The sequence below is a fragment of the Heptranchias perlo genome, chromosome 18 (assembly GCF_035084215.1).
Source record: "Heptranchias perlo isolate sHepPer1 chromosome 18, sHepPer1.hap1, whole genome shotgun sequence".
In the NCBI taxonomy this organism is placed as follows: domain Eukaryota; kingdom Metazoa; phylum Chordata; class Chondrichthyes; order Hexanchiformes; family Hexanchidae; genus Heptranchias; species Heptranchias perlo.
In genome coordinates, this window is record NC_090342.1 from 7513602 (window position 1) to 7528471 (window position 14870).

Here is a 14870-nt window from a genome sequence, read left to right on the forward strand (position 1 = left end):
GAAAAAAGACTAAAAAAAGACTTTGAAAGGGCTTGCATTTATATAGCGCCTTTCACGGCCTCAGGATGTCCCAAAGCGCTTCACAGCCAATGAAGTACTTTTTGAAGTGTGGTCACTGTCGTAATGTAGAAAAACGCGGCAGCCAATTTGCGCACAGCAAGATCCCACAAACAGCAATGTGATAAATGACCAGATAATCTGTTTTAGTGAACGTTGGTTGAGAAATAAATATTGGCCAGGACACTGGGGTGAACTCCCCTGCTCTTCTTCGAAATAGTTTTTTTTATTCGTTCACAGGATGTGGGCGTCGCTGGCGAGGCCAGCATTTATTGCCCATCCCTAATTGCCCTTGAGAAGGTGGTGGTGAGCTGCCTTCTTGAACCGCTGCAGTCCGTGTGGTGATGGTTCTCCCACAGTGCTGTTAGGAAGGGAATTCCAGGATTTTGACCAAGCGACAATAGTACGGTGGGATCTTTTACATCCACCTGAGAGGGCAGACAGGGCCTCGGTTTAACGTCTCATGCAAAAGACGGCACCTCTGACAGCGCAGCACTCCCTCAGTACTGCACTGGGTGTGTCAGCCTGGACCAGGCCCATGTATTCCCATGGTGCTCAGCTAACTCAGAAATTTCTAGAATACTAATATTTCTGGGGCAGGAGATTAGATAACACGATGACGTTTTCAGGTATACTTTTGCACAGCAGGGAACTTCCTGTTGCTTTTACCTGGTGCGAATGATCGATCGAGGGATCTCAGCTGTTCCACAGATGCTGATAACAGAAAGCTTTTTGTCTCTTGTGTAAAGGGGTGGGAACCGATTTGCAAGAATTGGCAAAATGTTTTCAGCTCTTGGGTGCAATTGGTAAATTTTAAACATCTCCAAGTGCAATTTGCATCTGCTGTTAAGGCCACGTTCACAGTGTCGCAAAGTAATTTATTGGCTTCATTCCATGACTGGAATCCTTATTAACCAAGCACAGGTCTCCAGACCATAATAACAATCCCAAACTGCCAGGAAGCTGAGAATCTATTGTAACCAGTCCTGGCCCAGTATCACGGTGTAGCTTCAGCCCTCTGCCAATTCTCACCAACATTATCTCCATCGTGAGGACGACTTCCCCCTCCCTCGATTCCCCTCCTGGCCCCCAATCCTGATCACACAACCACCCCTCCGCTCCTCAGTGCTTTTCTGACATTGTTAACAATTCCCTATGATGGAGACGGGGGGGGGGCTGGGATTCCCAATGCCGGGAGATCCCACATCTCCGGCTTCTCAGTCGGTGGGCAGTGGTGATCAGGCCACCAAGGGGCATGTGGGCCCCACCTGGGGCTCCAGCCTGGGATCATGGTCTGGAACCCCCCCCCCAGAGATTCTGCTGACAGGTGATGAGGTTCTGCCCCCTCCCTCCCCCACCTCTTATGAAAGGACCGGTTCTTCACTGGGGTAGAGATGGTACCATGTAGAAGGTAAGTGTCTCTACACACAACACTTGGTCCATGTGGTCTCCTGGACTGCTTTCAATCGCCGGGGAGGGGGGGGGGGGGCAGAGAGGAATTTCCCAGAGTATTTTTTCCCTTATTGGTCCTGGGTTTTTCCTCTGTCATTTGGCCTTTCCCAGGAGATTACGTGGCTGCTGGTGGGGAGGAGGGGGAGAGGGGTGTAGGAAGTGTCTAGTCAGGGGATACTCCAGGAATCATGAGCGTGGGACAGACTTGATGGACCAGCAGGTCTTTTCATGCCCATCATTTGCGTATGTTCGTAGCGTAAAAGGGGTCGCTGGGTGGTCTTTACATGTTTCCTAGGGGGGAGTTGGGACTCCCCAAATTGTGGACTGATATAAAAAGAATTCAATGTAACCAATGACCAACAGTCGTCTTAAAGAATTTTATTAAAAATACAAAGTGAATGTGTCAGGAGTTTAAAACATATATAAAAAAATCTTTGGGCATGATTTTATTGGGGGTGCGTCGGGGGTGGAATTCCTGACTGGAATCCCGGAAGTACGGGTTTCCTGGATGTCCATATGATTTTGACGTAAGAACGTGTTTTTTTATATGTTTCCCGCCCGACAGGCCGGACTCAAACGTGAGAAGAGGAAGAGGATGTGAACAGGTAAGTCTCACATGGGGTGGTCGGGGTCATCGGGTGTCGGGGATCAGTCATTAGGGGTCATCGGGGGGTCGGGGGTCACCGTGGGGGTCAGGGGTCACCGTGGGGGTCGGGGGTCAGTCATTGGGGAGGATCAGTCATCGGGGGGGTCAGGGTCACTGCGGGGGTCGGGGGTCAGTCATCGGGGGGGCTTAGTCATCGGGGGGTCTGGGTCGGGGGCCATCGCGGGGGTTGGAGATCATTGGGGGGTCTGAGATCGTGGCAGAGAGTTGGAGATCATGGTTGTGGGGGGGAGTCGCTGCAGGTGGGCTTGTTGGGCCTGGGACGAGCACTCCTGCTCCTCTGGGCCCACAAGCTGTGCTACAAAGGCTCTTACCTGCAGTTTCAGGCCTTCTTTGCCTCCTCTCACGGGAATCCCGGCCACCAGGGGTTAAAAACAAAAAATCTGTCAAAATGGAGGCCCGCGGCCTCCTTTAGCAACTGACCCGCCTCTTGACCCTCCTCCATTATAATCAGAAGGGGACTGGTTGGAGGCGGGATTTAGATTTAAAACATTTTTACTGCCCCCGTGCCCCCAACCCACCCGTTTTTCCCAATTAAAATCATGCCCTTTGTATCTACAGCGCAATGCATAAAGATGGTTTTGCTAAACAAATGTTTAAATTAAACACACTGAAATCTTCATGACCCAATACAACCCACAAACTTGTCGTTCTGACTCCTCTTCATAGCTCCAGGAAACTTTTAGTCTTCATTAGGAGTTACAGTTTATCCAGGGGAAGAATCACGAGAAATTATTTAAGACATTAAAGAAAGACTTGCATTTATATAATGCCTTTCGCAACCTCAGGGCATCCCAAAGCGCTTTACAGTCAATTAAGTACTTTTTGAAGTGTAGTCACTGTTGTAATGTAGGAAACACAGCAGCCAATTTGCGCACAGCAAGCTCCCACAAACAGCGATGTGATAAAGACCAGATCATCTGTTTTTTAGAGATGTTGGTTGAGGGATAAATATTGGCCAGGTCACCTACCTACTCTTCTTTGAATAGTGTCATGGGATCTTTTAACACCCACCTGAGAGGGCAGACAGAGCCTCAGTTTAACACCTCATCTGAAAGGCAGCACCTCCGACAGTGCAGCACTCCCTCAGAACTGCACCAGGACCGTCAGCCTAGTTTTTGTACACAAGTCCCTTGGAGTGGGACTTGAACCCACTGGCCTTCTTGATTCCGAGGCAAGAGGGCTACCCGCTGAGCCAAGGCTGACACGTGATGGGGTTCGTCGGTCCTCCTCCCTCTGCGTTGCTGTAATTTCGGCAGAAACCCCATTTACACACGGAACTTGCACTGCAGTCACAGCGGCGGAGTGGGCGGAGCTGCGAGGAAGTTCTCCCCTCGTTGTCTGGGTGATAACGATGGTAAGTGAGAGGGGCAGAATTTCTGTTGTAGGAAAACTGAGCCCTAGCCTTTGCTCGCCATTTTCCCACTTTTGCGCTCCCGACTGGGAGCCTTACCTATCAAGAGCAAGCGTTGCAAATTTTGACCTGGCTGGGCATGACTTTCCGACCATTACAGATCGGAAATTTGCATGCTGCCTGTTCTTGGAATATCCGATGTGCATTCTCGGAGGTCAAGGCTCTGTTGGGAGCACGAAGCCAGAAAGCTGCCCCTCCTTAGGGGTAAAATATTCATCTCCAGTGTGTTGGCAGGCAAAGCCTTGTGTTCCGAGAGCACATATTGGGGAATTCTTCCCGTCTCCTCCCCGCCCATTAGGAATGGATGGTCAGTTGTGGGAGCGTGGATAAATACTCGAAGAGAAAAAATTTACAGGGAAATGGGGAAAGAGCAGGGGGAGTGGGACTAAATGAACTTTCAAAGAACCGGAACAGCCACGATGCACTGAATGGTCTTCTTCTGCACTGTAACATAGGTCTCTGAATTTCAAATGTGCGCTCTCAGCTTTTTGTCCAAAGTGCTGAAGCCCAGGAGCTACTGTTGTGACAATTGGAGGACATTGATGTTCAGGATCTTTGGCCTCCTGCCTGCCGGTTCTCCAGCAGCAGACTGAAGGCCTCAATGCTGGCCGAGAGCACAGCCCCTCAGCGCTCGAGCGACATTCCTGTTTTCCGTCTCTCCGCTCACACTCTCAGTGCTGGGCGGTGCCAGGAAATTTGGGCAGAATCCTCCCAAAGGGGAAATCAGCCCTTGAATGTTCCCCTATTCAGATCACCGACAGTAAGTTCTAAGTTGGAGCTTTTGAAACAAATGACAGGTCAGGTCAGATCAAACTGGAGTCGGGCTGAAAGGGGATGGATAAAATCAAACCTTGTTAAACTGGAAAATGATGTGAGGTCTCAGGAAATCACATGGGTTGGCAAATCCGTCAGTTTTGTTTTGGTGAAAACCAGGCGAAAAAAAATGGGATCGGAAATAATAATAAAATCCAGGAATTTATTGGCAAGAAAATGAAAATCTTGCTTGCGGGAATATTTTCTGCTGTTTCCGATTGACCATCACCACCCAGTCAAAAAGAGGAGAGGGTCATGGTTTAGCATGCTCAAAACAACAACAATTTGCATTTATATAGCGCCTTTAACGTAGTAAAAACCTCCCAAGGCGCTTCACAGGAGCGATTATCAGACAAAAAGTTGAAACCGAGCCATGTAACGAGATATTGGGTCAGGTGCTTGGTCACAGAGGTAGGTTTTAAAGAGCGCCTTGAAGGAGGAGAGAGAGGTAGAGAGGTTTAGGGAGGGAATTCCAGAGCTTAGGGCCTAGGTGGCTGAAGGCACGGCCGCCAATGGTGGGGCGATTAAAATCAGGGATGCGCACGAGGCCAGAATTGGAGGAGCGCAGAGATCTCGGAGGGTTGTAGGGCCGGAGGAGATTACAGAGATAGGGAGGGGCACGGCCAGGGAGGGATTTGAAAACAAGGATGAAACCCCCAGCTACTTACATAAATATATGAGCGAGTGAGCAATATTGTTCAAAGTGCATGTCCTATATTTATAGTTTGAAGTGTTTAGCGATGTCTTGCCAGACTGCAGTATTCTGCTGGCCATCTACATTCTCATGCTTGCTTTTCTCAAACACTGATTTTTTTCCCCACTTACTATCAGTGCCCCCTTTCCCAATGCTCTTACTTGGGTAACAACATATTGTAACTCATTCCCATTGGACTCCCTTTAAAATGCAACTACGTTTTTTTTCAGAACATGGGGTCAAAAGTTCGCACTGCTGCCTGTTTGCTCCATTAGGGTAACTTTATGGGACTTTATTTTCTTGCTGTCGCCAATGTCCAAATGCTGTCAGCCTCATGTACTTTGGACTTCAGAAAATTTGATCACTGAAGGCTGAAATTGAAATCACTGTTTAGAAAGAAGAACTTGCATTTATATAGCGCCTTCCACGACCTCAGGACGTCCCGAAGCCCTTTACAACCAATGAAGTACTTTTGAAGTGTAGTCAGTGTTGTGATGTGGGAACCCCAGCAGCCAATTTGCGCACAGCAAGATCCCACAAACAGGGGTGAGATAATGACCAGATAATCAGAATGTCTATGTCACACTGGGCTGGAAGAGGAATTTTTTTTTCTCTTTTTGCTGACAGCCTAGCAAAAAAACCTTCATAAATCACAATTGTATGAGTCTCTCTTAGCTGATATGATGCGTCTTTCAGAATCAATGTTTAAACACAGTTTGTCCTTTACTGCACTGTGCCATTTCATTAACCAATTCAATATTGTAATGTTGACTAATAAAACTAATACACCTAACTGGTTCCTATTGAATATCTACAGAATTCACCATTTTATCATGTTAGAGCCCTCTTAGTGCCACAAAAAATTCTAGGCCAAAGCTAACGATTGTAAGCTGCCCAGGTGTCAGCATTTTCACATTGAGGCCCAGAGTGAAATGCTTTGCTGTTAGCCCTTTGTTTTGTTTTAATGTAAGAATGGTCCATACTACAGAGTTAAACCTTTAGACCTTTTACACCTGCACTCTTGCTTCTCCACTTTCTTACTTAACGCCACTTAATGGCGACCGCATGGGGAGAACTAGAGACAATTGAGCGTTTAAAGTTGAGTATCTAATTTGGGGACTTGAAGTTCTAGCTTCGACCAGCGTAAGCAGATTAAAACTACACGCTTACAACTCTTCCTGATGAGTCCTCCGTGAGTATCCGTCTGTACCAGTAATCTCATGATCACTGTATGTAGTGGGTTGTGTAATATCCAGCACTGGTACCATGGGCCGAATGGCTCCCTTCTGTGTTATAAGATTCTATATGAATAAAAAGCATTGAACAGACATCTCCTTGTTTGCTGGTTATCAAACTCGTTTAAAGGGGCCTGGACATGGATTATCCTGTAAAAACCCAATGTATATTTAGCCTATAAGGGGGCAAAAACCTAACAATCCTCACAGGGGTATGAGTCTGTCTGGTTCCACTTTCAGTTCCAATTCTAACCTCTTGGATACTTTCACCAATGTTGCAGTCCGATGAATGTACATTTTGTTTAGCAAGTTAGGGATGATAATAAGAGGGCTTCCACTCTGAGAACCTAAGCACGCTCTCTCTTCAGCTGTGTCCATCCGCCACTCACTGGGGATTTTCTTCTAAGTAGCAGATCAAAGGCAACGCCAGCGGTCCATTGCACCAATCCCGTTCCACCAATCCTGCTCCTTACTTCATATCAAATGGAAATAATACACGTGTAGAAAAGATTTGCTCCGGTTAAGATGCCAAACAAAACTGGGTACCTGTGAATAAAAACAAAAGAGAAAAGTTACAAAGTGAGCAACCAAGTTAAAACCTTTGCACAACCACAACAACAACTTGCATTTATATAGCGCCTTTAATGTAGTAAAAACATCCCGAGGCGCTTCATAGGAGAGTTATCGGACAAAATTTGAAACCGAGCCAAATATGGCGATATTAGGACAGGTGACCGACAGCTTGGTCAAAGAAGTAGGTTTTAAGGAGCGTCTTGAAGAAGGAGGAGAGAGAGGCGGAGAGGTCTAGGGAGGGAATTCCAGAGCTTAGGACTTAGACAGCTAAAGGCACGTCCGCCAATGGTGGGGTGATCAAAATCGGGGATGCACAAGAGGCCAGCATTGGAGGAGTGTCGTAGGGCTATACGGGGAGAATTTTAAATTTGAGGCATTGCTGGACTGGGAGCGAATGTAGATCAGCCAGCACAGGGGTGATGGGTGAACGTGATTTGGTGTGAGATAGGATATGGACAGCAGCGTTTTGGATAAGCTCAAGATTACAGAGGAGGGAAGATGGGAGGCCGGCCAGGAGAGCAATTAAAATAAATATACTGTGATTTAATAATGTAACCTGTGGATGATTTTAATGAGAAAGTCGGCAAGTACAAAATGGGATATCCGATTTTGTCCTCACAGCAACCTTTCAATAAAGTTATCAAGAGGAGTAATTTGATCTAATTTTTCCTGTTATCTACTCTGACAAGAGTTAGACAAATATTTAAATAATGCTGGAGGACTGTTAGGGTTGGGACAACTTCCAAATGTGCACGGTTTTGAAGCCAAGAACTAATAATAGGAAATAAAATGATTAAGTTCAAGAAATGGTAGAAGGAGATATTTTCAGCAAATATTTTCTGCCAAACTGATTTCACAATTTGATGCTTATCTTTCAATAATACACAGAATCATAGAAAGGTTACAGCACGGAAGGAGGCCATTCGACCCATCGAGTCCATGCTGGCTCTATGCAAGAGCAATCCAGCTAGTCCCACTCCCCTGCCCTTTCCCCGTAGCCCTGCAAATTTTTTCCTTTCAAGTACTTATCCAGTTCCCTTTTGAAGGCCATGATTGAATCTGCCTCCACCACTCCTTCGGGCAATGCATTCCAGATCCCAACCACTCGCTGTGTAAAAAAGATTTTCCTCATGTCACCTTTGGTTCTTTTGCCAATCACCTTAAATCTATGTCCTCTGGTTCTTGACTCTTCCGCCAATGGGAACGGTTTCTCTCTATCTACTCTGGCTAGACCCTGCATGATTTTGAATACCTCTATCAAATCTCCTCTCTGTTCCAAGGAGAACAATCCCAGCTTCTCCAGTCTATCCACGTAACTGATGTCCCTCATTCCTGGAATCATTCTAGTAAATCTCTTCTGCACTCTCTCTAGGTCCTTCACATCTTTCCTGAAGTGCGGTGCCCAGAACTGGTCACAATACTCCAGTTATGGCCGAACCAGTGTTTTATAAAGGCTCATCATGACTTCCAAAACTTTTGTACTCTATGCCTCTATTTATAAATGTAAGGAATCTTACAACACCAGGTTATAGTCCAACAATTTTATTTTAAAATCACAAGCTTTCGGAGATTATCCCCTTCGTCAGGTGAATGAAGGGGATAATCTCCGAAAGCTTGTGATTTTAAAATAAAATTGTTGGACTATAACCTGGTGTTGTAAGATTCCTTCATCTATTTATAAAGTCCAGGATCCCGTATGCTTTTTTAACTGCTTTCTCAACCTGCCCTGCCACCTTCAATGATTTGTGCACATACACCCCCAGATCTCTCTGTTCCTGTACCCCTTTTAGAGTTGTGCCCTCTAGTTTATATTGCCCCTCCTGGTTCTTCCTACCAAAATACTTTAAGATTTCCTTGGCGTTTACCCTGTTTGATAACTTGAAGTGTCCAATTACAGTATAGGCTTGGTGATATTCAAACTGGAAAATCTCAAAGAGCTTTTGGATCATGATAATAAAGCCATATGTCAACAAATAGATGAAGCCCATTCTTTCCAATTGACCCTTTACACGGGCTATGATCTACTGGTGGTGCAACATCTTTTTGTGTGCGGGTTGGAGATAGGGTGGAAACACTTTAGTCCCGATTCTAATTTAGTCCTCATTCCCATGTCTAACGAAGCTCTATTCCGGCCCTATAATCTGCAACGTATGGGGGTCTCCCGAATCTTTTTATTTTCCTCAGGGACGTGAATCACCACATGAAAGATGTTCCATCAACAGTTGAGCGTTAAAAGGCAATAGCTCAATACCAGTCTAATATTCTATTTTACACCATTCGAACCTGCAGTCAACACATAGGGTCCGATTTTAACCCATCCCGCCCAGCGGGAATGGTGCGCGGGAGGGGTTAACGTTTAAAAATTCTACCTCCCGGTTCTAACTCTCCGCCCTCCCGGCCGTTTAAATTTTCACTGCCCCCAAATCAGGCCATCGACGAGGCTCCCGCAAAATTCAGGCGGTGGCTTAGTTAACATTCAAAAGTTACGGCCTGATGACCATCACCACGACGTAGAATTAACGGAACGTCAGGGGGAGTCCCGCTCTGTCGGCTGCCTGGCAACTGATCCGAGGCGGGAGGCCAAGGTAAGTATTGAAGAGCTGCTCCTTTCAGAACTCCTTGTGGGCCAGGAGTAGCAGGAGTGCTCCCTCCCCCCGCCAGGCCCCTCAAGGAGTCCTTGGGTCTCCCCATCCCCAATCTCTCGGGAACCCCCCCCCCCCCCCCGTCTCCTGCAAAGCCCTCCTTCCACCTGGTTCATCACCCGCTAATGGGCTCCCGTTAATATGGAGGCCACATAATTCCATCCGTCCCAGCAAACCTGGAAATTCTGTGCCTTTTTGCGTGGAGTTTTGTATTGTGAGCCAGTTGCATTTCGTTTCATCGGATTCAGATTTGCGGCCGTTACTTCATCATTACCTCCATACTTACCCTCAGAACTTTCAGGATCTTTGCCAGTCAGCTATCTGTCCAGTAGCTTCTTAAGGAAGTTATCAGATGTTGTGGATGCGACCAGGTTATTCAATGTAAATTGTGATTGTGGGAGTGGAAACCCTAAGGTAGATATGCACTTGTGCAGTTTAGCAAATATCTACGGTAATTCATTGGCGATGTTTGTGGGGTCATTTTATGAGCCAGTGTTGCCTGTGGGGAAGCACAGAAAGAAAAAAAAGAGAGGAAAAACGAAACTTGCATTCTATAGCGTCTTTCACAGCCTCAGACACACCAATTCACACACTTTAACAGCGGGACAATACATTGTGTGCTAAGGGTGGTGGAAGCAGATTCAATAATAACTTTCAAAAGGGAATTAGATAAATACTTGAAGGGAAAGAATTTACAGGGCCATGGGGAAAGAGCAGGGGAGGGGGACTAATTGGATAGCTCTTTCAAAGAGCCGACACAGGCACGATGGGTTGAATGGCCTCCTCCTGTGCTATACCCACTATGATACTACGATATAAAGCAGCATATCTTCCAACCATGAGCAGTCCCATGGGAGATCTACCATTTGCCTATTAAGATGTTTCCACTTGTGGGGGGAGTCCAAGACTAGGGGCCATAAATATAAGATAGTCGCCAATAAATCCAATAGGGAATTCAGGACGAACTTCTTTACCCAGAGGGTGGTGAGAATGTGGAACTCGCTGCCACAAGGAGCAGTTGAGGCGAATAGCATAGATGGCCTTCAAGGGAAAGCTAGATAAACACATGAGGGAGAAAGGAATAGAAGGATATGCTGATAGGGTGAGATGAAGTAGGGAGGGAGGAGGCTCTTGTGGAGTATAAACACCTGCATAGACCAGTTAGAATCATATCATATCATAGCATAGCAAATTTACGGCACAGAAGGAGGCCATTCGGCCCATCATGTCCACGCCAGCCGAAAAAGAGCCACCCAGCCTAATCCCACTTTCCATCACTTGGTCCGTAGCCCTGTAGATCACGGCACTTCAGGTTCACATCCAGGTACTTTTTAAATGAGTTGAGGGTTTCTGCCTCTGCCACCCTTTCCGGCAGTGAGTTCCACCCTCTGAGTGAAAAATTTTTTCCTCAGCTCCCCTCTAATCCTTCTACCAATCACTGTAAATCTATGCCCCCTGGTTATTGACCTGTTGGGCTGAATGCCTTTGTTTCTGTAATGTAAATTCTGTGTAATTCTATGTAAATCGATACACTTAATTAAAAAAAAAAATTACCTACCACATTATCAGCTGGTAACTTTATGTAAAAGAATCTTGATTTTCATGGGTGAATAGGACATCTTGTTCCTTCTCTTCCCTGTGTGACATCAAACTGAGAATTAATTACTGTAATAATCCAGATGCTTTTGAAGAATGTATATGAGTTTTGATGTATTAAATGGTAAATGCTCTTATGTCTGATTTAAATTTTTTTATTGAATTCAGTAACATTTATACACATTCTGGTATTACAGGTTTAGATTATGGGGCACTCACAGCTACCTACAGTGAGGGTTTTATAGAGTTCAGTATATTTCAGTCATCGCTCGACCTTCGATATCGGAGAAGACGGTCGGAAATATCATCTCATTTTCTGCAGGGAGTTCTTCGGTGTCCAATGAGACCGGTTTTTGCTCAGAATGAGCGTCCGCAGATTGAACAGTGGATACACCAGGTTGGGAATCTTGATTTTTCTGGCGAGACTTCCTCAGCTGAAGTTTACATTCAGTATCGGCATTGCATTGGGCGTTATAGTAAAAGGGGCCTTTATGGATGTTTTTTTTTTGTCATGCTTTTTTTATCTTGAGCAAGTTGTCCCCGTTCATGGACATCTATTTGACACTGAGTCACTTTCGCGTTAGCTCCCTGAGATGAATATTGACGATCAGATGGCAAGACAAGATCCCTCACACTGAAGTTTTTAAATAAGCTGATGGGCAGAGCATAGACACTCTGATCACGAAGACACGGCTACGGTGGTCAGATCATGCGATGCAAATAGCTGATGAAGAAATCCCTTGAAGAAGATATGTCAGTACAGTATTGAGGGTTGACAGATCCCTGGCTCAGGGAGACTTCAGATGAGTGAGGGGTGTGGGTTGGGGGCTTGCTATCGCCTAGTGAGGGTGGGCTTTGGGCATTGTGCAGTCAAGGTACTGATGTGGGCAGTGGGAGTCCTGGGGCTCTATTTTGAAATGGTGGCGGGTTGGCAGCGGGGGTGAAGGTGCGCGTGGCAAACCCGAATAAAAAGAACTTACCGTTTCCGACCCGATCGCAATGTAATTGATGGTGATTAAAGTTCTTTCCGGGTTCCACACCCCCGGCAGCCCCTGATTGACAGGCTGGCCGCTGACAGGAGCTGCAACATGGAGGCAGGGAGTGGGGGGGGGGGGGGGGGGGAGAGAAAGAGAGAGAGCAAGATGTCATCCGGTGCTGGAAGGGAAGATCGGGAAGGAGGGGAGAGTGGAAGATCGGGGGGGGGGGGGGGGGGGTGGGAAAGAGGGGATGATCGGGGGGTTAGAGGGGGAAGATCGGGGGGGAGAGGGGAAGATCAGGGGGGGGAGGGGAAGATCAGGGGGGAGAGGGGAAGATCGGGAGGGGTTAGAGGGGAAGATCGGGAGGGGTTAGAGGGGAAGATCGGGAGGGGTTAGAGGGGAAGATCGGGAGGGGAGAGAGGGGAAGATCGGGGGGAGAGAGGGGAAGATCGGGGGGAGGAGGGAGATTGGGGGGACGCCGGGGGGGTGAAGAGGGGGAGATCGGGGGGGGGGGGGAAGGGGGAGATTGGAGAGGGAGACATCGGACATTGGAGCAGGATGGAAAGGTAGGTTGATTTTGTGTTTCAACTTTGTGCAATGGTTTGTTATTTAATTTATTTTGTTTCTTTTTGTCTGATCCGACCCTTCATGTCTGGTGAAACCAGGCGTGAATCAGCAGTCATGGGAAAGTTGCCCAGGTAATTTAAAAGTCATTCTAACTACCTAATATGTCACAAGTAAAGTACCTTAAATACCTCAATGAGGTACATTTAGTTCTTTAACTATCATCCCGCCGGCTTTAATTGCTGGCAGGATTTCCAGATTCGGGATGTCCATGTGCACACAGGTACATCCCCCCACCCCCAATGCGCCCTTAATTTAAGTTTAAAATTGAGCCCCTGGTATCTCCTTAGTAATATGATAACTCCTTGGTCCCACTGGCAAGGTACTGGAAGTAGAGGGGTTGTGGGCTAGGAAAGTTGGGTGGGGGGGGGAATGAAAGGTTTCCGCGTGAACTATTTGACTCTGAGCTGAGCTTCTGACCCCAGCTCTGCTCCATCACAAAGACCGGGTACTTCCACCTCCGTAACATCGCCCGTCTCCATCCCTGCCTCAGCCCAACTGCTGCTGAAACTCTCATCCGTGCCTTTGTTACCTCCAGACTTGACTATTCCAATGCTCTCCTGGCCGGCCGCCCATCTTGCACCCTCCGTAAACATCAGCTCATCCAAAACTCTGCTGCTCGTTTCCTGATTTGCACCGTCTCCCGTTCACCCATCACCCCTGTGCTCCCTGACCTACACTGGCTTTCAGTTCCCCAACACCTTTAATTTTAAGTTCTCATCCTTGTGCTTAAATCCCTCCATGGCCTAGCCCCTCCCTATCTCTGGAACCTCCTCCAGCCCTACAACCCTCCGAGATCTCTGGCCTCTTGTGCTCCACCCCTCCATTAGCTGCCTAGGCCCTAAGCTCTGGAATTCCCTCCCTAAACCTCTCCGCCTCTCCACCTCTCTCTCTTCTTTTAAGATGTTCCTTAAAATCTCTTTGACTAAGCTTTCAGTCACCTGTCCTTATGTCTCCTTCTTTGGTACGGTGTCAATTTAAGAACATAAGAAATTGGAGCAGGAGTAGGCCATACGGCCCCTCGAGCCTGCTCCGCCATTCAATAAGATCATGGCTGATCTTCGACATCAACTCCACTTTCCCGCCCGATCCCCATGTCCTTCGATTCCCCTAGAGTCCAAAAACCGATCGATCTCAGCCTTGAATATATTCAATGACTCAGCATCCATAGCCCTCTGGGGGTTGGCTTTTTGGCTAATTACATTTCTGTGATGCACCTTGGGGCGTTTTACTACTTTAAAGGCGCTATATAAATGCAAAATGCTGTCGTTGAACGGAGGGAGGGGACAGGGTGAAAACTACCTGCATGAAACTAATGATGCTTCTCAGTTTCATGCAGAGCCCACGCACCACTCACTTGGACTGGCAATTGTCACACAGTTTCTTGATCAAGAAAGGAAACAGGAACTGGTCCTGGATGTGGGTTGTGAGGTTCCTTCTCCTGTTGGGAGCAGGCCAAGTAGGCGCTTGGTGAGGACTGGGAGGGTAGTCGACTTGGGTCGACCAGGCCTATATTCACTAGAGTTTAGAAGAATGAGAGGGGATCTCTTCGAAACATATAAAATTCCAACAGGACTAGACAGACTAGATGCGGGGAGGATGCTCCCGATGGCTGGGGAGTCCAGAACCTGGGGGTCACAGTCTCAGGATACGGGGTACGCCATTTAGAACCGAGATGAGGAGAAATTGCTTCACTCAGAGGGTGGTGAACCTGTGGAATTCTCTACCACGGAAGGCAGTGGAGGCCAAGTCATTAGATGTTTTCAAGAAGGAGATAGATATATTTCTTAATGCTAAAGGGATCAAGGGATATGGGGAAAAAGCGGGAACAGGGTACTGAGTTAGACAATCAGCCATGATCATTTGGAATGGCGGAGCAGGCCTGAAGGGCCGAATGGCCTACTCTTGCTCCTATTTTCTATGTTTCTATGCAAGGCTACCATGGTTTTGGTAGGTTCTTCCCTCAGGATACTGGCTAGACTCGGAAGTGAGTGCCACCTTCTTGCCCCATCTACACATCCTCCCTTTCCCAGAACCCCAGAAAGGACACGCGGGGATCTGAAAACACCCCGTGGTACAATTGGCTCCCTGGAGAGAAGCCCGCATTACACCAGATGTGTCCATGGGAC

General features: G+C 47.2%; 1 protein-coding gene across 2 annotated transcripts in view; it reads right to left on the bottom strand.

The window, feature by feature from the left end:
• Positions 1–1867: 1867 nt before the first annotated feature.
• The window catches only part of kitlga (kit ligand a), a 98552-nt gene continuing 85549 nt past the window's right edge, over positions 1868–14870 (bottom strand). For both annotated transcript variants that reach the window (XM_067999314.1, XM_067999315.1), the window contains 2 exons: positions 11103–11180; positions 1868–6875 (listed from right to left, as the gene is read on the bottom strand). In XM_067999314.1, coding sequence (XP_067855415.1) covers positions 11123–11180 — 58 coding nt within the window. In that variant the 3' untranslated portion in view covers positions 1868–6875; positions 11103–11122. The remainder of the gene's footprint in view (positions 6876–11102; positions 11181–14870) is intronic.